Source organism: Talpa europaea (assembly GCF_964194135.1).
Source record: "Talpa europaea genome assembly, chromosome: 14".
Lineage (NCBI taxonomy): Eukaryota > Metazoa > Chordata > Mammalia > Eulipotyphla > Talpidae > Talpa > Talpa europaea.
Genome location: NC_140082.1, coordinates 357,618 through 381,961, shown reverse-complemented (window position 1 = coordinate 381,961; position 24,344 = coordinate 357,618). Strand labels below are relative to the sequence as shown.

General features: G+C 71.9%; 2 protein-coding genes across 5 annotated transcripts; one reads left to right on the top strand and one right to left on the bottom strand.

Moving 5' to 3' along the window:
- Window positions 1-4: 4 nt before the first annotated feature.
- On the top strand, window positions 5-3,452 carry NOC4L (nucleolar complex associated 4 homolog; the record flags this gene model as incomplete). 4 transcript variants are annotated; one of them, XM_084253752.1, is made up of 15 exons in its annotated part: window positions 5-112; window positions 223-343; window positions 642-748; window positions 1,034-1,141; window positions 1,381-1,473; window positions 1,552-1,651; window positions 1,741-1,775; window positions 1,895-1,945; window positions 2,041-2,152; window positions 2,234-2,294; window positions 2,414-2,524; window positions 2,676-2,836; window positions 2,916-2,998; window positions 3,117-3,230; window positions 3,317-3,452. In XM_084253752.1, 15 exons carry the CDS (start codon window positions 5-7, stop codon window positions 3,434-3,436), a joined length of 1,485 nt encoding a protein of 494 aa, XP_084109878.1. In that variant the 3' UTR covers window positions 3,437-3,452. The 4 variants fall into 4 exon arrangements, with proteins under 4 accessions (XP_084109878.1, XP_084109880.1, XP_084109877.1 ...); XM_084253754.1 differs by having other exon boundaries at window positions 1,324-1,473; window positions 2,101-2,152; XM_084253751.1 differs by having other exon boundaries at window positions 1,324-1,473.
- Window positions 3,453-4,659: 1,207 nt separating this feature from the next.
- GALNT9 (polypeptide N-acetylgalactosaminyltransferase 9) lies at window positions 4,660-23,737 on the bottom strand (the record flags this gene model as incomplete). The annotated part of the gene is made up of 11 exons (XM_084253667.1): window positions 4,660-5,196; window positions 6,111-6,278; window positions 6,532-6,627; window positions 7,509-7,646; window positions 8,340-8,525; window positions 9,059-9,176; window positions 11,330-11,527; window positions 12,427-12,601; window positions 12,862-13,028; window positions 15,003-15,183; window positions 23,509-23,737. 11 exons carry the CDS (start codon window positions 23,735-23,737, stop codon window positions 5,050-5,052), a joined length of 1,803 nt encoding a protein of 600 aa, XP_084109793.1. The 3' UTR covers window positions 4,660-5,049.
- Window positions 23,738-24,344: the final 607 nt, after the last annotated feature.

Sequence of the window (24,344 nt, the reverse complement as noted above, 5' to 3'; positions counted from 1 at the left end):
CGGCATGGAGCGGGGCCCGGGCGCGCGCCGGGCGCTGGGCCGCCTGCTGGAGGCGGTGCTGGCGAGCCGCGCCGAGGCCAACGCCGTGTTCGACATCCTGGCGCCGCTGCAGGTGGGCGCGCGGGGGGCGCGGGGGGCGCGCGGGGGGGGGCGGGGGCCGGCGGGGGGCGCGCGGGGGGCCGGGGCCGGGCCCGCGCGCCACCCCGACCGGCCTCCCCACAGGCCGAGGACGAGGAGGAGATCCAGGAGGCGGTGCGCGCCTGCAGCCGCCTTTTCGGGGCCTTGCTGGAGCGGGGAGAGCTGTTTGTGGGCCCGCTGCCCCCCGAAGAGACGGTCATGGCGGGTGAGCGCCCGAGGTCCTCTCTTCGGGAGACTTTGCCGTCCTGGGGCGCCCCCCTTGCGGGCTGGCGGGCTCGGCCGCGGTGCTGGGGGCGGGGGCAGGAGCGCCCCTAGCCCGGGCTTCCGCTGTTGTCTGGGGCTGGCTCTGCGCATCCCGGCCTCGGACCGCCGGGCCTTGCAGCCGGGAACCCCGTCTCTGGGGCAGCACCTCGGCCCCGGGCCTGGGCCCGCCCCACTCCTTTTCCCATGAGGCAGCGGGAGGGGTGGGCCTGTGGGGGAGCTGCCCAGCCTGCTGCCCACAGGGTCTCAAGGAGCCACGCGCAAGTACAGGGTGTGGATGAGGCACCGTTACCACAGCTGCTGCGGCCGCCTGGGGGAGCTCCTGTCCCACTCCTCTTTCCAGGTCAAGGTGGGTCTGGGGCCCTGGGCCCCTCCTTGTTCTTGCTCCTCGGGCCTCCCTTTTTCCTCCACACGACAGAGACCAGGCTGTGTTCAAGGCCCCTGTCCCCACCTCTCCCCGGGTGTCTGAGGAGCTTCCGTGCTTTCGGCACCTGCCAGTGGGCGACTCCATTCTGCTCTGGCGCTGCTAGCAGCATCACCTGGAGGGCAGCGGCCTGAGTGTGGGGGCGCCCGGAGCCCCTTGGGGGCCTGCTGCAGGGAGGACACCCGCTCCTCTGTGCCGTCCTCCTCCCAGGAGCTGGCTTTCGGGACACTCATGAAGTTTGTGCAGCTGGAAGGGGTGCACCCCCTCGAGAAACCCAAGTGGGAAGGCCAATATTTGTTCCCCCGTCTGCTCTTCAAGGTGAGGCGCCTGGGTGAGTCCCCGCGCTCTCCTGGGTCAGAGCCAGTGGGCCCCGCCCCCACGGCACTGGGTCACCCTGTCCTTGCCAGCGTGGAGCTCTGGGGGCCGGGGGGGGGGGGGGGAGGCTGGGCCGGAACTCGGCTTACCCCCCAGGGAGGTGCTCCCTCCCGCTCTGCGCCCAGATGGTGGTGGGAGGCCTGCTCTCGCCGGAGGAGGACTGCTCGCTGCTCCTGTCGCAGTTCCGGGAGTACCTGGAACACGATGACGTCCGCTACCACACCATGCGGGCTGCCGCGGAGGTCGTGGCCCGGGTCACTGACGGGCACCCCGAGGTGAGCCAGTCAGCCTGGCGTTGGGGGAGGGGTGGCTGCCGCCAGCAGCCGCCCAGGTGTTGAAGCTGCCGCTGGCAGGTGCCGCTCCCCTTCTGGAACAACACCTTCGCTCTGCTCTCTGCCGTGAGCCTGCCCCGCCAGGACAGCGCCATCTCCAACTTCTACGTGCAGCGACCAGGTGAGCATCCCGCAGGGGGCTTTGATGTAGGCGCCCGGGCCTCAGGCCTGTTTGAACACTGAGAGGCCCCATGTTCCTTCCTTCCACAGAGCTGTCCGACAAATGGAAGGTCGTCCACCTGAAGGTGAGGCCCTCAGGGGGTGGGTCCTGGAACAGGCCACGGTTGGGGGGTGGCGGGGGTTCCGGTCGTGTGCAGCCGGGCACCCTCCCCTGGGCCGTCTCTGCAGCCTCTGCGTCCCCCAGGAGCACAGGAAGGCCTTCCAGCACATGTGGCTCAGCTTTCTCCAGCACAAGGTAGGGCTGTGCCGGGCAGGTTGTCCAAGGTAGGGCTGTCCCCAGGTTCGGGGGCGTGGCCGGCTGCTCCCTGACCTGCTGCCTCTCCACCCCAGCTGCCCCTCAGCCTCTACAAGAAGGTGCTGGTGATCTTGCACGATACCATCCTGCCACACCTGGCCCAGCCCAGCATCATGATCGACTTCCTCACCCGGGCCTACGACCTGGGTGAGTGCCGGGGCCCGATGCCAGCGCCTCTGGTGTGGGGGGGCGAGGCTGGGCAGGACTCAGGGTGCTCTTTGCCTGCAGGGGGGGCTCTCAGCCTCTTGGCCTTGAATGGACTGTTCATCCTGATCCATAAGCACAACCTGTGAGTGCCCCCACCCCACCGGGTCCCTGCCTTGCCCAGGGCTATGGGGGGGCTCCTCGACCTGCTCGCATCTCTTCATGTGCACCCTGTTCCTCGTTGGCCTCCACTGTGCGCTCTAGGGAGTACCCTGACTTTTACCGCAAGCTCTATGGTCTCTTGGATCCGTCTATCTTCCATGTCAAGTACCGGGCCCGCTTCTTCCACTTGGCTGACCTCTTCCTGTCGTCCTCGTGAGTGTGGCGGGCTGGGGCAGCACCCCGCTTGGCTCCCGAGGGCAGGGTTGGCGACCTGTTTGCTGAGTCTGTCCCATCCCGCTTGGGGGTTGCACGTGCGGGTGCAGGGGTGCTGGTGTGCGGGCAGTGAGCCTCTCCCCTCGCCCAGCCACCTGCCGGCCTACCTGGTTGCTGCCTTCGCCAAGCGCCTGGCCCGCCTGGCCCTGACGGCACCCCCCGAGGCCCTGCTCATGGTCCTGCCCTTCGTCTGCAACCTGCTGCGCAGACACCCGGCCTGCCGCGTGCTGGTCCACCGCCCGCAGGGCCCTGGTGAGTGCATCCGTCCCGGGAGCCCGGCCCCCCGAGCCCCACGCCACCTGTCACAGCGCAGTCGTGGTCTTGTCCATAGAGCTGGACGCTGACCCCTACGACCCTGGAGAGGAGGACCCCGCCAAGAGCCGAGCCCTGGAGAGCTCCCTGTGGGAGCTACAGGTGAGGCCCTGAGCCTGGTCTCCGGCCTCTCCCAGAGGCCCTGCCCTGCCCCCCCCAGTCCCCAGGGACTCTGCCGTCCCCTGCCTCTGTGATAAGGGGTGGTGTCCCCTGTGCTCAGGCCCTCCAGCACCACTACTACCCCGAGGTGTCCAAGGCCGCCAGCGTCATCAACCAGGCCCTGTCAGTGCCCGAGGTCCCCATCGCACCGCTCCTGGAGCTCACGGCCTTTGAGGTGAGGGGTAGGGCCGGGCGAGGGCAGCCTAGGGCAGGTGAGGCGGGGCCGAGAGCAGAGCGCATCTGTGCATCCGCCCCCCGCAGCTCTTCGAGCAGGACCTGAAGAAGAAGGGCCCGGAGTCGGTGCCCCTGGAGTTCATACCGGCCCAAGGCCTCCTGGGCGGGCGGGACGGCCTCTGCGCCCAGCACTTCACGCTCAGCTGACCCCGGCACCTGTCCCACCACAATAAACAATTTTGTGGGAGACTGACTCTTTCTTGGGGGCTGTGCTGGGCCTCGGGTCGGCTGGGCTGCCACCCTCCCCAGCAGCTCATGTCCCCTCCGCAGCCCCCAAGCCCACCTCGTGGTGACCTTTCCCGGGAGGGAGGGGACCCCGGGGTAGGGGCTGTTCTGGATGAGCCTTGGCAAGTGGGCCAGACGGTCCTGCTCGGGCCTCGGTGGAGGTGGCACCTGCAGCCGCAGGCTGGGAGCTGGTTCTGCCCTCAGTGGGGTCATTTCTGGAGGGGCTCCTCCTCCCTGACAAGCCCAGTGTGTCCACAGCCGGATTGGGGGGGCGGGGAGAGGGGAGGCCTCCCACTGCAGCCTCCTGGCCCAGCCGTGAGCCCGGCACCCCCTCCCCCAGAGCCGCGGGCGCCCTGCTGTCCTTGGCCCAGGCCCGCCGTGCCCACACTCCTCGGCAGCCGCGCTGCAGCCCCGGGCAGGGGAGCTGCGCGCAGAGAGTGTCCAGCGGCCAGGCTGAGCACGGCCACCCCCTCCGCCCGCCCTTGGACGGCGCCGAGGGAAGCAGGGCCCGGAGCGGGCCGAGACGGGCCCTGCGGGAGGACGCGGCTGCCCCGCAGTGTCTCGTGGCTGGCTTACCAGAGCGGGGCCCCCGCCTTCCCGCCTAGGAAAGGGGGGGTGCGAAGGGCGGGGCCCCGGGGGAGAAGCAGTGGGGCTGGGGTCGCAACCCTGGGGACTGGGGCTGGGTAGCCGAGCGACGTGTCCTGGGCCTGGAGCCACGAGGTGGTGGGCCCAGGCGCTCCTCTGAAGTTCCCGGGGAGCCCCTGCCGGCACCCACGGGCGCTGCCGGCGTCCTACAGGTGACTCCTGTCCTGGGCAGCAGGGGGCTCCGTGGGGCCTTCCTGCTCTGGGCCTGGGGTGACGTCAACCAGTGTCTGGACACGGCAGGGGTGAGCCTGATCCCGGCCGCCTCCCCGGCAGGGCATCCTGCTGCCCGCAGAGCCGGGCCCGGGCTGGGGAGGGTGGGGGGCCCCCCCCGCAGAGCTGCAGCAGGACGTGGGTAGATTATGGAAGCCAGTTTGGGGGGCGGAGCTCAAGTGCGTCAGGGTCAGGCGCGGGGGCACTTGGAGCCGCGTGGCCACAAGCACGGCGCGCAGACGGGTGGCCTGTGCCAATGAGCCTTTATAAAAACGGCGTGGGCCGGGGCTCCCATGTGCTGACCCCTCGGGATGCAAAGCCCTGGGCTGCCCGGGGCGGGGGGCAGGTGGGCCGCAGGCCCTGTGGATGTGGCTCCTTACCCGGGCCCCGGGCCCTGGGCTGTCTGAGGCCGCAGCCCCTCCCCCCGTGTCCTCCTGGCCCCCACAGGCCATGTGAGTTCCCACCGGGGTGCCGGTCGGGGCGGCCACGTCCCAGTTCACGGGCGCGGACAGGCCCGCGGCACATGCAGAGTGGGCGCCGGCTCCGGCCCGAAGTCCATAGAAAAGGCACGTGATTTGGAGCCGGAGCTGACTGTCCCCGCGGGCCCTCCCAGTAGGCGGGCGGACGTGTGATGCCCCGGGGCCGGGCCTGCCCATCCTCTGGCCTGGGGGGCGCGGGTGTCAGCGCCGCCCGGGCTTGACCCAGTTCCGGATGGTCCACTTCTGGCCCGAGCACCGCTGCACCACTAGGCGCAGCCCGAAGTTGGCGTCCCGGGACAGCTCCACCTCCAGGCACCGGCCCGTGTCCCGGCTCACGATCGGGCCGCCCTGCGGGGCCAGAGTCGGCGTGGGCACGGGGCCTCCGCGGCGGGGGTGGGGCGCCGGCCACGCAGTCCCTGCCAGGCCTAGCTGAGGGCAGCCCTTCTGTCCTCTGGCCCTCCCATCAGCCCTCTGTCTCCCGGGGCCAAAGAGGGGTCAGGACCCCAGGTCCATCGTGGGCTGCTGAGGCAGGTGCCCCTGGTCCCCCGGCAGGGGCGGCCCCCCACCCGCCCCGGACAGCGCAGGACAGTGTCCCGGGTGTCCTCTGCCCTTCTCCAGCCAGCCTGCCCTCCCTGCAGCCTGCCCCGCAGCTCCACGGGTAGTGGCCGTCCCTGGTGGGAGGGCGGGGGTGGGTGCTTCAGCCGCACACGGGGCACTGCTTGAGCCCGCGGCAGAGGGACCCGGAGTGGCTGGCGCCGTGCCCGCCCCCCAGAAGCAGCAGCCGGAGTCTGCGCTTGGCCAGAGGACTGTGCTGATGTTTCTGGGGGAAATAAGGCTCCCGGCACGCAGGAGATACGGGTGGGGGGGTCCAGGTGGGGGCGCGGCCACAGCCCAGGCCTCCAGGACTCCGCGAGGCAGCCGGGAGAGGCGGGAGGGCCCTGCCCAGCCCACAGCGCCTCTGGGAGTTCCGGGCCGGGCTCTCGGCCACCCGGGAGACTGCCGGGCGGGGTCTGGGCGGTCAGCGGGCGAGAGGCGCCAGAGGGGAGGGGGCGTGCAGGAGGCGGCTAGGGGCTGGCAGGCGAGGGCCCAGGTCCGGGGTCCGGGGCCCGGGGCGCTGGTGTCCACAGCCTGGAAGGAGATGCGGTTGGCCACCTGCCCGCTGCCGACGGAGGCTTCTGGGGGGGGGCCCTCTGCCCTTCCGCAAAGCTCCACCCAGGGAGGCCAAGGACGGGTCCTGACCGCGGCGGCCCTGCCACACCCACCTGGGTGAAGTCCCACAGCCGCTGCGAGGGCCTGGCCACGTCCTCACACCTCCTGAGCGCGGGCGCGCGGCCGCGGCCGTCGTCCACCAGACACTTGGAGTCGGGCAGGAAGGCGGTGGAGCCCAGCGGGCCGAGCTGCAGCAGGCCCTCGGCGCTGTAGCGCACCAGCTGCGGGGCGCGGGCGTGAGCGGGCCGCGCCGGCCCCCACGGGCCGCCCCAATGGAGACCCCGGCTCTTTCCCGGAACTTGGCTCAGCCGCGGCTGAGTTCGCGCTGGCGCAACCCCCGGGGCGCCCGCACCCTGGCGGGGCGGGGACCAGAGCCGCCCCCGAGCCCGCGCAGGGGGTCCCCCCGCCACCCTCCGCGCACCCGCCCTTTCCACACGCGCCAGCCGCCCGCCCCCGGGGGCCCGCGGCGCGCACCTGGGAGGACATCCCGTGGCAGGGGTACAGGATGGCCTTGTCGTCGTCCTCGGCCCCCTGGTCCAAGCAGTAGCCGCTGGCCTTGCTGTTCCTCACCTGCGCCGCAAGCCAAAGGGGACAGCCGTGGCGCCCATGCCGCGCCTGGGCCAGCGGAGGGTCCCCTCTGCGGCCAGCTGGCCGGGCGCGCGGGGCGCCCATCCCCTCGCCACGCGCCGGCCCCTGCCTGCCTCCCCCGCAGAGGCGGGCCTGGCAGCCGGGGTGTCTCCCGCACCCTCGCTTCCCTCGTCTGCGAGCCCGGCTGCCCCGAGAGCCAGTGGGCAGCACCAGCGCCGGGGGCTCCTGGAGCCCGCTCGGGCCCGCCCCGGACAGTGGGCCCTTGAGCAAGGCCAGGCGGCTGCGCCCACCCCAGCTCGGGGCTCTGGGGCCCATGAGGCCCGGGGGCAGCGCGGGTGCCTGTCCCTCCAGCCCAGGGGGCTCTAGGCCCCACTGCGGGCTGTGCGTCGGCAGCCATGGCCGAGGGCCGGGCTGACCTGGACGCGCAGGGAAGTTCTCGCGGGCCCGGCGGACAGGCCGGAGCCCAGGACCCGGTGAGGGCAGCAGCCCCTGCGGCACAGCCCGGCCCGGGGGAGTCTGGCTCGGGGTGGGCCGGGAGCGCAGGACCGGGAGGCCGGCCAGGACTGCCCCCCGGGCCCTCCCCTGGCTCACAGGGAGTGAGGGGCTGCGGGGCCCGGGAGGGCCCTGGTCGGGAGCACCCCCCCAGAAGCCCGGGCAGACCGTGCACTCGTTAGCGCCTGCTCGTGCGGGGGGCGGGCACGCGGGGCGTGGGGGGACGAGGGTGCAGGGGCGCTGGTGCGGGGGGTGGCGTGGGGGAGCGCCTGCATCTGCCGGACTCTTCGCTGTGGGTGTCCAGCCCGCACAGGGGGCGGGGGTGGGGGGAAGTAGTGGCCCCTTCCCCGGCCCTCAGGCGGAGGCGGTACCTCTCCGTACGTGAGGGTGTCGTTGTAGGTGCGCATCTCGGGGTACACATTCTCCAGGTACCACTGGAAGCTGCGGCACTTCAGCCTCTGGCGCAGGGCCCGCCGCTCTGACACGTCCCCGAAGTCCACCCCGGGGTTCTGCAGGGCAGTGCGGGCAGGGAGACTGCTGGGTGCAAGTCCCGCCTCTGCCCAGGACCCCGCTGGCCCAAAGGTGCAGGCGTGTTCTGAGGGGTCCTGCCTGGCCCCACAGCCCGGGCCCCCAGGAGAGGTCACTGCAGGGCGGCCCTGGTGCCAGCCAGGGCGCAGCCTGGAGGAGAGGCCCGGGCCCTGAGGGGCCCTGCCCCACTCTGGCTCCCTGAGGGGCCCTGCCCCCCCTGGCTCCCTGAGGGGCCCTGCCCCCCCTGGCTCCCTGAGGGGCCCTGCCCCCCCTGGCTCCCTGAGGGGCCCTGCCCCCACTCCGGCTCCCCTTAGGGGCTCTGCTCCCCCTCTGGCTTCCTGAGGGGCCCAGCACATCTGAAGAGGACCTCGCAGCGGGGCGCCCACGGGCTACCTGGTGGCCTCTGCCTCGGCTCCCACAGGTCAGTGTGGACGTGGGGCTGTCTGGGGCCTCCCTGCTGGAACCCCAGAGGCTGGCTCCCCGAAGGGGCTGCGCCCTGGTAGGGGGCCCTGGCTGCCGGCCCCCCAGCTCCCAGCAGTCTCTGGGGGCGCTGATGCTTCCGGGCCGGGACCCCACTCGGCACTGGTGCCCTGAGCCGCAGACCTGCCCAGGCCTTGCGGGGGCCAGGCTGCCCGGCTGTGCGTCCAGGACCTGCCGCCCGGCCCCCTGCGTACGCTCATGGGGATGTTCCAGGCCATGTAGACGTGGGACTTGAAGCCGTCCATCCACACCTCGGCCGCCCGCAGCGCGTTGCGCTTGGCGTAGTAGTCGATGTCGTTGTTGTAGGGCTTCCTGGTGCGCTCGATGTGGGCCACGCGGGAGCAGGGCAGCACCTCCATGCTGCCGCCACACTGCCACACCTGGGGAGCACAGCACGCCCGGGGGAGCACGACGCACCCGGGGGAGCCCCAGCACACAGCGGGATCTCCTGCCAAACTGACGTCCCTGCCGGCTACGTGGTAGAAGGACTGACTCTCCCGAGGAGCCGCTCAGACCCCGAAAGCTCTGACTAAACAAAACGGGTGAAGCGACCGACCACCCCGGCCCGGGTGGCTCAGCCCTAGCCCGCCGAGGGGCGTCCCGGCAGCCTGCACCCCGGGGGGGAGTCTCAGGCGGTCCCCAGCGGCTCAGAGCAGGAAGACGGCCACCGTGAGCGGGCAGACGCCGGAGCCCACGTGGGTCCAGGGGCCCCCGGTGGCCGCCTGAAGCCGGCGTCCTCCCAAAGACGTCGGTGGACAGAGATGCTTTCCCTGCCAGCCGCAGGTGGCCCAGTGGCCCGCAGGTGAGGGGGGCCAGCAGCAGGCGGGGGCTGCGAGGGCCTGGACATGCAGGTGCGCCAGGTGCAGCCCCGGGGGCTTTCCTGGGGAAAGCGGCCCCCCCGCCGGGGACTCACCCGCATGCCCAGCTCGATGTTCTCCCCGCCGTACACCTCCATGCCCGGGTCCAACAGGCCGATGTCCCCGAAGTACTCGCGGTCCACCACGAAGGAGCAGCCGATCATGGCGGGGGTGCTGGGGAAGCAGGCTGGTGAGTGGGGCGCGGGCGCCCCGGCCAGAGGGCACACTGCCCCGCTCCCCGCCACCCCCTGCCCTCCTCCAGGGCCGGCCACCCGGCGGCCATGCCCGGGGCTCACGCTGTCGCTCAGCTGCCAGGACACAGGCCCTGCCGCGCTCCGGGAGAGGCACACCCAGGCCGGGCGCCCCCCAAGCTGCCGCCGCGCCGGCCTCCCCTCCCAACCCCGCCCGCAGCCAGGACCGCAGCGGGCAGCTGCGCAGGCTACGCCCTGCACCCCACTGGCCCTCGCTGAGCGCAGCGCCTGCGGGGCGGCCAGGGGTGCCCAGGCAGCTGCGGGGCCGGTGTCTCGGCAGCGACTCTATCTGCGCACGGTGGGGCTGAGCGCAGGGCCCCGCAGGAGCCGCCCGGCCTGCGGAAGACAGCTCCGACTGCCCCCCGCCAGCGTCTGCGCCCCGCTGGGTCCTCACCCCTCCATGGGGTTCTCCCAAGCCCTGAGGCCGGCCAGCGGATGGGAGAAGAGAGACGCCCCCAACGGGCACCGGCGGAGGGAGGCCCCGCGGAAGGCTTTGCTTCCAAACCGAGGCGACCCCCTGCGGGGTGCCGAGGGTCTCTGAGCTCCCAGCGAGATGGCGGGGTCCAGCGCCCGGGGGGTGCGGGGGCCACGCTGCCCCTGCTTTGCCGGCTGCCGCGGGCACCAGCTCCGTGGAAGCCGGGGACCGCGCGGATCACAACCTGAAGGCTGCGGGCCGCGGGGACCCCAAGGGCGACTGTCCCGTGCGCGCAAAGCCTGGCGTGTTCCGTCCTCGTTTCTGGCCACAAATCCCGTGTAGCAAAAGTTTAAAGTCGTGTTGACGTTTTACAGCCGGCGCTTGACGGGCGGGCCGTGGGTGCCGAGGCGCCTCCCCGGGGATTCCTCTGCTGTCTTAGCCGAGGGTCCTCCGAGCGCGGCCCCGGGCGCCGATCGCCGCCGGCTCTGGCGCAGCAGCGCGATTCCCGCGCGGCCGCCTCCAGACAGACCCGGGCTCCGCGGGGCGGGAATCTGGCCGCTGGCGGGTCTGGGTTTCGGGGGCGACCTGGCCTCCTGGGCGCGCTCATCTGGAGGTCCCGCCTGCCAGAGCTCCGGCCCGCCCCCGCCCCTCCCGCCCCCCAGCTCTCCTCTGCCGCGGGTGTGGGGCCGAGGGGTGCAGGGCAGGGGCTGCCTGGAGGGCGCGGGCCGTGGGGGGTGTAGGGGGGCAGCCTCCCTCCGACAGGACCAGTCTCGCCTCAGGCTGTGTCCGGAAGCCCCTCCACAGGGAGGGGTGAGCGCGTTTGTTACGCTCAGTCTTGGGAACGTCCGGATCCCGGAGCGAGTTTTTGGGGGTCCACTCCTCACCTCCCAGAACCAGCCACGTATGGCCAGGTCATTTCCTCGTCTTTGATGCAAGGCTTTAAAGGGAAACAGTGCCTGGGGGGAGGGGGCGTCCTGAAGGAGGGGGGCACCCTGCAGGGACCCCAGCCCCCCGACCCCCAGGCCCTCCTAGGCGGGTGCCCGGGCGGTGCTGCGTGAGCGCCTGAAGCAGGGTGGGCCGGCCTCGGGGGGGGGGGGCCGGGAGGCCACTGGGGGTCCGGCGGGGTGCTCCGGTGAGCCGTTCCTCCTGGCTGGCAGGGCCAGGCTTGGGCAGGCCCCTCGTCTCTCACCACCCTCTGCGTCCGCCCGGTACTTCCAGCCCCTGTGGACGTCGGGAAGCCCCGGCGCTGCTGACGGGTCCTGACCATCGGGCTCCCCAGGCCTCTGGGCCCCGACCACACCCCGCTCGCGTGGACGCCATCCAGGCCGGCCGCGGGCCTGTCTGTCCCCGGGCTGGGCGCCCCCGCCCCGGGCACGCTGGCCGCCTCCTGGGACTCGAGTCTCCGCCGGTTGTTTACTTGGGGCTTTGCGTGGGTGATGCTGCGAATCGCGGGGTCCCCGCTGGGCCTCCTGGCTGCCGGCGGGGTTCACTGTGCCAGGCTGTCCCAGCGCCCCTCCTCGCTCGGCACCTGGGCCCCTCCCCCTCGGAACCCCCCCCGCCCCCGTCTGCGCATCACGTGCTCTCCCTCCTGGGGGTCTCCCCTTGCCCTCGAGCCAGCCCGGCCAGCCGGCCGGCGCCCCCCTGGCGCCCGCCGCGCTCACCGGATGGGCGCGGCCTCATCGCCACGGTCCAGCCAGTCCTGCGGCGGGATGATGTACATGCACCAGAGCCCCCAGTTGTAGCCGTGCGCCGCGCTGGCGTACTGCTGCACCTCGAAGGTGTCGTACTTGATGTTGTCGATGGCGGGAAGCACGATGCGCCGGCGGTCCTCCCGGATGCGCGCCAGGGCGGGCTCGGCCCTGCGGGAGCACCCCCCGTGAGGGGGGACACGGCCAGTGAGGGGGGCATGGCGGGGCGGGCATGGCGGGGGGCGGGGGGCGGCCCCCCTCCTAGCAGCCCCAGGCCCACTCTCCTATGCTCCCCTCTGGGAGGCTGGGCCGCAGGCGGGTCTCAGGGCTCCAGACCCTCGGGCGCCCGCAGCTGCTGCTGATGGACCGGCCCACCCCGCCCTGGCCCGGGGAAGCCGGTCCGTGGACAGTGGTGGAACTGGAGCATGAAGGCCCCAGGCCCGGGGCCAGATGCGCGGGGGGGGGGGGGGGGGGGGGGAGGCGGGGGAGGGTTGGCGCCTCCCCCACAGCCCCTGCCCCTGTGACCTCCCACTGGCCCAGGGCCATCGGGGAAGCGGCACGGAGCCGCTGCGGGCAGAGGCTTCAGATGCGCCTTTTCTGCCCTCCCTGAGGCCTCGTGGTGCCCTTGAGTGGCGGCCTTGCCAGGGGCCCAAGGCGGCCCTGGGCATGCAGTGGACCCAGGGCGGGGGTCAGCCGACGCCGAGCCCCGCCCTCGCCACACCTGGGGGCTGCGGCGCCTCTGGACGGCCACGGCACTCGGGGCCACAGGTCCCTGCTCCAGGCCTGTCCGGAACCTCTCCGGGCCTCACCGTGAGCCCTGGGGCCCCGGCCACACCCCCAGGGGTGAGAGCAGCGCGTGGACTCTGATCTAGACGTTTGGGGAGGAGGAGGGACGGCTCAGCCCTGTGTCTGGCGCTCAGGCCTCCCGTGGCTGACGCCGGTGGATGGACGTCGAGCCTGGGCACCTGGTCTGAGGCCGCAAGGGTCCTGGGGGAGCAGGCGAGGGAGTGTGCTCCCCGTCGGGGGGAGCCGCCCTGGACCGGAGCCCCCCACCCGCCGGCCGCCCTCACCAGCCCGCGCTGAACTCCACGTGTGCGTCGAAGAAGCCCACGACGGGGGCGGTGGCCGCCTTCCAGCCCTGCAGCCGCGCGCGGATCAAGCCCTCCCGCCGGCTGTTGCGCACGATCCTCACCAGGCCTGGGTACCGCCTGCCCACGTACTGCTCCAGGCCGGCCTTCAGCTCCGCTGCGGGCACAGGCAGCCTCACCAGGGGCCCCAGGCGCGCCCGGCCCCTGCTCCTTGAGCGGCCACGTGGCCCGGCAAGGCCCGGGAGGCCCCGGGGCCAGCCCCATAGACCGCGAAGGAGCCGACAACTCGGGCAGCGGGGCTGGCAGGGGCGGGGGCCAGGCGGGGGGTGCTGGGCGCATGGGGGGGGCTGGGGGCATGGGGGCGGTTGGAAGTGCGGTGGGGGGGCGGGTCCTGCGGGCGCCAGGCCACCCACTCACCGTTGTCGCTGTTGTCGTCCACCAGGACCACCTCCTTGAGGAGCTGGGAGGGCGTGTGGTTGACCACGCTGTGGACCGAGCGCAGGATCACCGAGAGCGCCTCGTTGACGAAGATGAAGACCACGGAGATCTGGGGCAGGTCGGCCGAGTAGGTGAGGTGCCTGCACCTGCAGGGGCGGCAAGCCCTGCGGTTCGGGGTGCTGTACAGGCCCCCCTGCTGTGGCCCGGGGAGACCGACAGACCGCAGCGGCTCCTGAGGGGCAGGACGGCCGCTCTGCCTGGAGGACCGGGCTGTGGGGCCGTCCTGCCCTGAGGAGGGGCGTGTTGTGCGGTGCGGAGCGAAGCTGAGCAGGTGCTGGGAGGCCGGGTCGTGACGTCACAGAGCGCCGGTGAGCACTCTGGGCCCCCCAAAGCCTTTGGGCCCCCCCACCTGTGGGTCTTCAGTCTGAGCCAGGAAGCTCTGGTGTTGCAGCCACTTCTGAGAACGCTCTAGGAACACAACACCTCCATCTCTTTGGGGGGACCCCACTCCTGCTCCATATGTCACCCAGCCCTTGCACCCCCAAATACGAATATCAGTGGGGAGGGGGTGGACTTTGCAGCCTCGTGGGCCGAGGCCCCTCCCAGCCCAGATGCAGCCAGCGCCGCCGGGAGCTGGGCTGTGCTTTTGGACCCCGGGAGACGCTCCACTCCCCGCGCCCCCGGAGGACCCCCACAAGCCCCGCCCCTGCCTCCAGCTCCCTCCCCGCGTCCTTTAGCAGCAGCTCCAGTGCAGGAGCGGGGCAGGGCCCTGAGCAGTCACCAGCAGGGGGCGCTTGCGGCCTCCTGGGGCTCCTGGTCAGCGCTGGGGCTCCCTGCAGACTGGCCGGGTGAGCGCCAGTCACCCCTGGGCTCTGCCCAAAGAGGCCCCGGCCCGCAGCCCCCAGGCCGGAGAGCCGAGGATCACACCTGCCAGAAGCAGCGGCCCGAGAGGCCGCTGGTGACCCACAAGAGCTCGGGCAGGCGCGTCCGGGGGCCTCCTGGGAGCGGCCACACCAGCAACCCTGGTGGAAATTTATGGGGACGCCCTCTATCCCCCCAGGGAAGTAACCGCAGGCTGGAGAGAGAAGGACGGCGGTGGCCCCCCCGGGAGCCGGGCCTCAAGCCGGGACAGCAGGGCCACATCCATCTCCCGCAGGGCCACCGGGAGCCCCCGCCAGGGCCGGGAGTGGCAGTTCTGGGTGCCACGGGCTCCTGCCCTCTGGACAGCGCTGCCCAGACCCCACACCCCCCATGGGCAGCCAGCAGCTCCAGAGCAGGCCCACCGGGCCGCCCTCCCCGCACACACCCGGAGGCCTGGAAGGGCCCGCGGGGGAGGAACCGGGCCTCCGCCGCAGTCCCTGCACGTGACGGCGCCCCCCAGACCCCGCGCTCACTCAGACGCCCGCTGCGTCCCACAGGGCTGAGACCCAGGGAGCAGCCCCGGCCGCTGGGCCCGCGCCCAGGCCAGCCCGCAGCGCGCAGCGACAGTCAGTCTGCTGAGGGCGCCAGCAGCACCGGGCACTCTGCGCGGAGCGGGCTGAGTCTCGGGAAAGGCGTCCATTTTTGTGACGCTGTTTAATTTGGAGTCGCTCGACTTCCCTCCCGTGGGCCGGTCTTGTGTGTTTGTGGCTAACCGAGCGCTGCCCCATCAGGAGTGCTGCCCTCCGGGGCAAAGGGAGGCCCGCGGCGCATCCGGGAGGGAGGTGGAGCGCACGCTGGCTCGAGTGGGCGAGGGCGCTAGTTAGGGCGGGGACCGGTGTGCACAAGGTGTGTGCAGCCACACGGGTCCACACGCGCACGTGTGGTGTGCACACACATACACACGCTACCCACATGCACCTGTGCGTATGTGGCACACATCTCCCAGGCCCTGACACGCGTCTGAGGACACGTCTCTGGTGAGAGCTCCCTGGCCAGCCCAGTGCCACCCGCAGAGCTTCAGCCCCGCCCCTCCTCCCTCCCCATCCTGCCCTCCCACCCCGGCCAGGGGGCTCCACCAGAGTCTGGGCCACCTCTCTGCCGGGGCCACCTCCCCCTCCCCGGACCACCTCCCCCTGCTGGGCGGTGGGTGTGTGAATGTTCGTCCCGGGCCCCTGCTGCAGGGGCGGAGCCACACTCACTTTTTGGGCCTGTAGTCGGGGATGGTCCGGTCCAGGGAGATGCGGTCGCTGAGCTGCGCGTTGTATCCATACTCCTCGAACTTGCTCTCCGCCTCCAGGCTGTCGTCCCGCAGTGTGGCCGCCACGCCACCCTGGCCCAGGCCGCCCGGCCCCTCCACCAGCCCCATGGGCTTGGCGAGGCCTGCGGACAGGACGGTCAGCAGCCTGGGAGCCCAGCACCCCCCGGCCTCTCCCCAGCCTTTCCACAAGGCTCAGACGCCGCAGACCCTCCCCTGCAGGACTCCCGCTTCCGGCTCCCAGAGAAGCCAGACCCGGTTGGGAGGCAGGGGAGGTGGAAGGGCCCAGGCTCTGGCCGGAAGCCGCTCGGCGCCGTACTGCAGGGCGGGCCGGAGCCGCAGAAGGCGCGACATGGTGGAGCCTAGTTACAAGTTTCTCATCAGCTGAACCAAAGCTGCCACTTGGCGCTGCTCCCGGTGGAGGAAGCTGTCAGGGGCTCTGCTTGCCCCACCTTGTTTTTCCATAACCCCCAAGCTGCTCTGAGAAGTGCAGCGCATTAATTTTTAAAACAGAAAATAAAAATGAAATGAATTTTAAAATGCAAAGCCGTCCTCAGGCCGCAGCCCAAGGCACCTGCTCGCGGGCGGTGTCCCTGGGGCAGGCGACGGCCCCCACCCGCGGGGCCCGCCGCAGCCCAGCGCCTCCCGGCTCTCGTCCGATGTTAGGGCTGTTTGCTGAGGCTGGACTTGAAGTGCCGGACACAGATCCCGCCCGGGCTCTTCCAGGCCCGCTGCTTCCAGGGGCCAGGGTTGGTTCTGTCGCGGCCGGCAGCACAGCCCTTGTCTCCTCACTGGAAGGGCCTTTCTCGCTACTGGAAGGTCACACGTGCCCACTGCAGGGCACTCGGGAGGCCCAGAGGACCCTGGGCCCGCCACGAGCAGCCACACCAGGTCGGGTCGAGCGGCAGGACGCGCCTGTGGGGCCGCCACGCACGGCCCACGTCACGGAGGGGGACGAGGCCTTCTTGGCGCCCGCGCGAACTTGCCCGCTGGGCTGGGCCGTTTCTTTCTTCATGTGCTCGTGAGAATGTGAGGCGCCCCCTGGGGGCCGAGGCGGGGGGGGGGGGGGGTGAGGCCGGGGCGCACGCATCTCTTTCTCCGAGGGCCGGGCGGCGGGGGCTGCGCGTCTTCCTGGGGACCCGCTTCCGCCATCATCATTTCTATCCTTAAAGTCACCTTCGTCCTGAACCCTCCCTCCCGCGGACGCCGACGCAGCCTGGCAGGGCCCGGGCCGGGGCTCCTAGGCCCTTCCCCATCTTTTCCCTTCCGGCCTTTCTGCCTTATGTTTGCGGCGCCCCCACAGGTCAGCGGTCAGTGCCCACCCACCGCTCCCCGGGCCCTGGATTAGCCCTGTCTGAAGCCCCCCGCTGTCCCCCACTACAGCCACCCCTAGGAGGCCCACACCCTCCAGCCCCCCCGGCCAGGTGTCCCTCTGTCCTGCCGCCCCATCCCTGCCAGTGGCCTGCTCTGGGGTCCAGCGGCACGCTTGAATTGCCATTGCCCACCCCTCTTGGGGGGCTCCAGGCCAAGGCCGCGGCCTCCTCCCACACCAGCCCGGCCCTGCCCTGTCTCCTGCCACACCCACATCATCGCCCTCGGCCCCAACTCCCTCCGGGTCCGGTTTTCTTCCCAAGTTGCCCGTGGGGGCTTCTCCCAGGACCCCGCGGCCGGGCAGCACCTCTGGTCTCCCCTCCCGCTGGGCCCGTCTTCCCTCACCCCCTTCGTGAGGTGAGTTTTTATCCCCCGCCGCTCGGGTCATGGCATCACCAAGTGCTGAATTCTAGGTTGACAATTAGCTCCTCATCCTTCCTTGCCTTTCCTTGCCTTTTCTTTTTTGTATAGAAGAGCTGGGGTGCAGACCAGAGATGCGGGCGTGAGAGGACTCCCCAGAGACAGAGCGGGGAGCAGAACAGGCAGAGCCACTGAAATCCCCTGCTGAGGGGAGCAGCGGGGAGACAGGAGAGGTCTGCTGTGGCCTGGGGGTCACTCCCCGGCCGGGGACAGGTTCAGGCCCCAGGGGTGACAGCCTGAGACTGACTCTCAGGCCAGCAGGGAGGCCCCGCTTCCTTGGGGTTTGTAAACGCCCCCGGGTGCTCCACTAACAGCGCAGGCTTACAAAGAGTTAAACGCTCTAGGTGCTGGCCATGTGTGTGGCCTGCTGAGGCGTGTCCACCCTGGCCCAGGAGGGTGGGCGCTGGGCTGGCAGAGCAGAGCTGGGCTGGCCAGGCTGCTCCGTGGCAGAGGCCTGTAGGGGGCTCACAAGGGTCCATCTGGCTGGGTGTCCAGGCACGAGGGGGGGGGGCAGCTCAGGGTGTGGGGAGCAGTTGACAAGGTGGGGAGGAGATGCAAAGGCCCCGAGGACGCAAGCACGTCTCCAGCGCCCTGCAAGTCCCGCCTGACCCAGCCCTGTCGCACCCAGGGTACCTGCCTCCAGAGCAGCCTCAGCTCAGGCCCCAGGAGACCCCTCAGGAGGCACTGGCCCATGGGCAGCTTAGGGGGGCTCCGGTAGCCCCCATGCTGTTGCCCGAACGGGAAGGGCTTCTGTGTGCAAAGACCACTGTGCCCACAGCAGTTCAGCTTTTCTGCAATTGTCATTTGAAGTCCTCGCCCGCGACTTGAGGGAATGCACTTTTCTAATGACAACAGACAGTGTGGAGGGCGCTGCCGGGGGAGACTGCGGCGGGGGCCGTGAAGGGCGCGGGCGGGCCTGGGGCAGGCTCAGCTGGAGGTGAGGGCGAGGGGACGGCCTGGGACAGGCTCAGCTCTCCTGACACTGTCTCTCCAGGGCCTTGAGGGACGTGACCTGGACGTTTGTGATAAGCTGGGACTGTGCTCGGCATCTGTGCGGGGGTGGGTATGAGGCGATGGGGCATGGTGGGGACTGGGGTAACGGGCGCACTGTACCCCTCGCCGGGGTCACTGCTCCAGACACGATGGTCAAAGAGGCAGAACTGCCTTCCAGGGAAGGCAGCGCTTCGGGTTTATGCCCAGAGGCCAGAAACTCGCTCGCCACCAGGGCCTCCGCTGCTGGCCAGCCCAGCGGGTGTAGACATGGCTCCAGGGGCGTCCGGCTCGGATCCCTGGCTCTGTAAATGGTGACAGCTTTGCAGGGCACATTGATGACCCAGGTGAGAGGGCAGTGCTCGAGCTCTGGTGCAGAGGTGAAGGGGGGCTGGCAGGGAGGGGCTGGGCCCTGCCGGGGACACTGCGCGCTGGCCCCACGCTGCCTGGAGGCGAGTGCAGCATCCTGCCCGCTTCACAGGGGAGGGAACGAGGCCGGCCCTACTTGCTGCCCCCTTGGCCATGTCAGGGTGAGGCCTGGTGTCGTCTTTGGGTGAATGTGCCCCCCGCGGCCTCACCCGGGTGGGCCTGTGACCTCCTGGGCAGCCGGTGCCCCAAGAGCGTCCCTGTGTCTGGACGTGGAGCCGCAGCAAACTCACTCATGAGGAGGGAGACAGCAGAGGGAGGGGAGGCCGCAGAGACCCTTGGCGGGCACTCTGCTGCTGCCCAGTGCCTGCTGTCCAGTGCCTGCTCGCTGGACATGCGAGCAGCCCCAGTGCCCCCGCCGCGGGCCGGGCCTGGGGCTAATATCTGCTCCGGAGCACTTAGTGGAATTGGCTGGGTGGAGTTTCTGAAACGGGTCAGAAGGCGCAGACCTGCCGGCACACGGGGCTCCGTCTCCCCTGTCTCGTCATGGCGCACCCCGCTCCTTCCTGCCCGGACTGGGATGCAGTGCCCGAGGGATGCAGTGCCCGCCGAGGCAGCCACTGCGCGGCCATGAGGCCGGAGGCCACACGGGGGACGGGCCTGGGTGGAGTTCAGAGGGGCAGCTCCCGGGGCTGGGCCCCGCCTCCGGCGTTCCCCGTGCAGTCGGGCACATCCACGGCTGCGTCACCCTCGCGTTCTCTCCGCCAAGGAAGCGGGGAGGTGAGAGATGAGGGGCGCCCACCGCTGCGCGGCCCCGCCAGGCAGGAGGCCCCGGAAGCAGGCACAGCTGCCCATTCCTGGCGCCGCCTCCCCCAGAGCCCCGTGGGCGGCTGCGATGCTTCGGGGAAGGAAGTGCAGCTCCCGGCTCCCGGCTCCCGCCGAGCCCCGTTTCCATATGTCACGGGGCCTGAAGCCAACTGCAGGGGCCGGGGGCTGCGGTCAGAGGCCTCTGAGAGGCGGACCCGGCACAGCACCCTCGGCCTGGGCTGGGCCTCTGGCCGCCCAGAGAGGGGACTCGCTGCAGCCGGGGCCGACCTGTGCCCCAAGACGGCTCAGCTCCAAACAACAGCCAGATCAGCTTCCAGGAAGCCGCAAACCCTGGCCAGGAGGGTGGGGTCACCAGGCTGGGCGTGGGGGCTGCAGGGGCCCTGGGGGATCCTCTCTCCGCGGGAGCAGGCCTGGCCCGCCGCCCCCCAGCCTCAGCCCTGAGCGGGCGGGAGGGCCGCGGACATGCAGAGGAGCCTCCGGAGCCGACGCGAATCTCGTCGGCCCCGGAGGACGCCCGGTCACTCGGGACACAGGACACAGGCCCGGGACGAGACAGGCTCTGCCGCCCGCCCCGGCATCCTCCACCTGAGACCGCTTGGCTCATGTGGGCCAGGCAGCGGGGGCCGGGCCCGATGCGTCCTCCCTGCGCCTGTGACCTCGGCGGGGCTGGGGCCCCACAGAGCAACGCCCGCTGCCGAGGCCGCTTCCGCCACCAGGACACGCAGGGCGCCGACTGCCAGCATCCACCCGGCGTCGCAGGGCACGGGGGCGGGCACTGTGCGGCGTGTCCCCCGCCAGCTCCTCCCTCTGTGTGCTGCAGGCGCAGCCGCTGACCGCCCCCCACGCGGGGCTCCACGCCCCCAGCGAGCAGCAGGAAGGCTGCGACTGGACATAGGTCAGGGGAGGCCGCGGCGCCGACCCGGCGGGCATAGCCTACGCTCGTGCTGGCCATTGTGGGGGTTCACGGCCCTGGCCGGGAGTTCGGGAGCTGCTGGACACACCGGGCAGCCCCACCTAGGCACCTCCTCCCACCTGCGTGGTGGTGCAGGGCCTGTGGTCTGGGCAGGCCTGGCTCAGCATGGGGCCCCGCCCTGCCGGCCCCTCCCCTGTGCCCCGGCGAGCCCTCAGCCAGGACAGGGGGAGCCACAAGAGCCCACAAGGGGACAGAGTGAGGGTGCAGGGAGCTGAGGCTCTGGGTGCCCAGAAAGTGGGGGCCAGGTCATCCCAGGGGGTCCTGTTGGGCGGGCCCAGGGCGGGCCTTTCTCCCTCTTTCCTGGCTTCTGAGGACAAGGGCGCCGTCACTGCATGCTGAGGCCCCTGATTCCCAGCAGGTGCTACGAGCAAACGCACGGGGGGGGGGGGGGGGGCGTGGGTATGGACAGACGGATGGATGGACTGACGGTGGGTGGGAGGGGCTGGGCCCTGCCACCGAGGCCCTTAAAGTAGCCAGGACAGGAGCTTCTCTTTCTGGGGAGGTGATGGCGGGGGCATGGCTGCCAGGGCCTTGCAGGCAGCAGACGACCAGCACACAGGGTGGCGGGGTTCCCGTGTGAGACGCCCCAGCTCCGCAGGGTCTCAGAGCTGGGACCGGCCTGGCCCCTCCCGTCCTTGGTCCCTGGGGCCCTGGGCACAGTTTCAGAGAATAGAACTGAGCACCGGCCGGCTGGGGCCACGGCCTCTGTAGGGGACCTGGCTTCGCCTGGACATCAGATAAGAGAACGCAGAGACTTATTTTTGTGGACTTTCCCGTCAAGGAAGGGCAAGGCGTCCTCAGGAAACAGCCCTGAGCCTCTAAGTATGCAGATTGCTGAGCTGAACTGTAAATGCAATCACCAGGGCCCCGGCTGGCGACTGCCCCTGCACGCCTGTCTCCACGGAGCTGCGACCCCTGCCTGGCCCACCCCCCAGACACAGCCCCCGCAGACGCAGCCCCCCAGATGCAGCCCCCGCGCCCACCTGCATCCCCCAGTGGAGCAGGTGAGGGCGAGTAGCTGGTGTGAAGCTGTTCTGCCCCCCAGGTCTGCACAGCTGCCCTCTGGGACAGGCCGGCGGGCCCAACTCATCTGTGGTCTGACGGGCCGGAGCCAGCCCGGCCAGCGGAGAGGGACGAAGCCAGACTCAAAGCTCGGGGGTGCCGGGCGGGGCGGGTCTCTGGGGCTGCACAGCTGCGGGTGCGGGGCGGTGACCAGTGGGCAGCCCAGCAGGGTGGCGGGGCGAGACGTAGCCCCGTGCCCCGCCGTGGGAGCTGGGGAGGCCGTGGTTCTGGGCAGGACGGGGGCAGAAAATGGGCCCAGAGCTCAGCCCCGTTGTCTCGTGTGCTCGAGACCCCGACGTCCTTGAAGAGAAGCCGGCCTGCCCCTGCCAGCGCCCCTTAGTCTGCCCTCCGGGGGACGCACAGCCTCTGGCCGAGGTCCAGGCCCGGTCCACGGGGCTCAGGCTGCTGCCCTCACCGCAGGGCTGATGGGCACAGCGGGGGGACGGCTGCCGCCTCCCAAACCTTCATTTTAAGGCAAAGCGCTGACTTCAGAGAAACCTCCACGTGCAGCCAGTGTCGCTCGAGTGTCGGCGAGCACCGGCCGAGGCTGCCTGGCCCGAGGCCCCGCGTGCAGCGGCCCAGGGCGCCTTCCGGGGCAGCCGGCACCGGCCTGCAGCTCGCCCGCCTGGAGCCCCCACAGCAGAGCCTCCCGCGGCCCGCGAGCCGCTGGCCATTCCCTTGGGGGGGCAGGGGGACCCGGAACCGCCTCCGGCTCCCTCCGCAAGCCGAGGGGCCGGAGCAGGCGGCCGGAGCAGGCGGGGGCTGAGCTGGGAGGCTGCGCCCTTGCCCTCGGCACGCCCGAGCCTTGCCCGCTCACCGGCCCCCGCGCAGGGCCCCGGGATGGCCAGGAAGTGGGGAGCCCCCCCCCGCTGCTGCGACCCCCAGGCTGCTCCTGCTGCGCAGCCCTCCGGTGGGCAGTGGGGCCGGAGACGCGAGTGGGAAATCCATTCTGCCCTGGCTTCCTCCCCGGCCCTCGAAACTCAGCGGGGTCAGGTCAGGCGGAGACTCCAGGAATCAGCCTCACGTGTGGAGGCTCAACCGGCCGGGGCCCAACCGGCACCCCGGGGTCCCTGCGAGGACCCTCGCCGCCTCCAGCGCCACTCGCAAGGGCTGCCGAGCCCCGGCCCCCTCTGGGACCAACCCGGCCCGTTAGGGGGCCTCGTGTGTTCCAGGAGCGAGTGCCGGAGGCTCCTGCATAGAGCGAGGCTCTCCCCAAAGAGGCAGGCGGGGAGGGGCGGGGGAGGGGAGACACAAAGGGGAGCAAAGTGAAATGGGGGACACGGGAGGGCGAGCAGGGGCGCTGGTGGAAGGGGTGTGTGGAGCAGGGGAAGGGAGGAGAGACACTGAGGACGCGAAGCGATTTGGTGAGAGGGGAAAGACTTTCCCAAAGGCAGGAGCAGGGGCCGGCGGGGAGGGAGGGGCCCGTGGGGGGCTGTCTGGGGCCGTGGCCTGCGATGGGGCCGGGGCAAGGCAGGGGCCACATCCCCTCCCTGGCAGAGGCCAGCTCCCGAGAGCCAGGCTGCGACCCGCCGAGGCCCGACTGCCAGCGTCCTTCTGTACCCTCGGCCGCCCCCTGACGCTGGCCACCGCTGCCACAGCCCCGCGCGCGGCCGAGGGCACAGCTCCGGGGGGTGGCGCCGGCTGGAGGCTGAAGGAAACTTTCTCCCTCCTCTGCTGGGCTGGGAGGGGAGAAGCCGGCATGCTCAGACCCCCGGAGGGGGCCATGTGCTCTGGGAGAACCCGGAGGCCCGAGGCAGCGCTGCCCCCCAGCCCCACTCCGAGCGGCCCCCACCCTCCTGCTGGAAGCCAAGACGCCCCCGGGGTGCCGCCTGGGCCAGAGGAGGCTTGCAGGGGTGCCCGGAACAGCCAGGGCAGCAGGAGGAGCCCACAGAGGGGTGACTGGGTCTTCCCCTCTGCACGGAGAGGGAGGCCAGAGCCCTGGCCCTGCCCCTCACACCAGAGGGCACACCTGCCGCGAGGCCAGACCCTGCCTGGCCCCAAGCTTGTCCCGGGGCAGCTCCCTGCAGAGCCCGGAGCCCGGGGGGAGGTGTCCAGGTCGCAGTGGTCACTGGCTCATCCCCTGCAGAAGCGGCCACAGGCCGGGCAGCTCTCTCCACCCACGCCTCTCCCAGGAGGCTGAGGCTCCCACCCACAGTGCACCCGTGTGCCCCACGGCGGGCCTGGAGCCGCTCCAGAAGCTTCTCAAGTTCCCTCTGGAAGGCTGGAGCCGCGGCCGCGGGGGGGGGGGGGGGGGGGGGCCATCCGGCGCCCCCAGCCGGACCAGCCGTCACCCTGGCAAACGCCTCTGCCCAGGCCTCCTCCCTCCTGGCTGCCCCGGCCTCTCCCTCCCCAGCAGCGGCTTGAATTCCGCCCGTGGCCACCGGGCCCCTGGGGCGGGGGGGCAGCGCACTGTGGGGTCCCGGCGCCGCCGGCCACTCACCGTTCAGCTGGCGGTAGACCACCTCCTCCAGGTGGTCCAGGCGCTGCAGGATGGCCTCGCGCTCGCCCGGGGCGCCCCCCTGGGCCGGCCGGCCTCGCGCCCCGGGGTCGGCGCGGCGCCGCGCGTCGGGGCGGCCGTGCAGGCGGCAGCACACGGAGAAGAGCACGATGCCCGCGAACGCCAGGATGTTGACCGTCAGCAAAGTTCTGACCCTCCTGGCCAGCGCCATGGGCGGCGGGCGGCGCGGCTCACCCGCGGGGCATCCCGGCCCGGCCCGGCCCGGCCCGGCCCGGCGCTGTCCCTTCAGCACCGCCGCTCGGCGCGCCCGGCCGGGGCGGCGCGCGGGGGCTGCCCGGGGCGGCGGGCGCGGGGGGCGGCGGGCATCCTCCGCCGAGGGCGCCGCCGGTCTGGGGCGCGGGGCTGGGCCGGGGCGGCGAGGGGCGCGGGGCTGGGCCCGGCGGGCGCTCGGGTGGCCGTGCGGCTCCTGCCCCCCGCAGCCACCGCGCCGCTGCGGAGTGACGCGGCCGCATCAGCAGGCGCGGGCCCGCCCCGCACCCCGCCCCGCACCCCGCCCGCCCGCACCCCCGCCCGCCCCCCGCGCCCCCACCCGCCCCCGCCCCCCGCGCCCGCCCCCCGCGCCCCGCGCCCGCACCCCGCCCCCCGCGCCCGCCCTCCCCGCCGCCCCGCACCCGCCCCCCCGCGCCCGCCCCCCGCGCCCGCCCCCCGCGCCACTCGGGGCGCAGCGTCCGCAGCGCAGGGTCGGGGCGGGTCCGGCGCGGGCTCCTGCGCTCCCGGGCGCGGCGGGGGGCGGGGGGCCGGGGGCGGGGGGCGGGGGG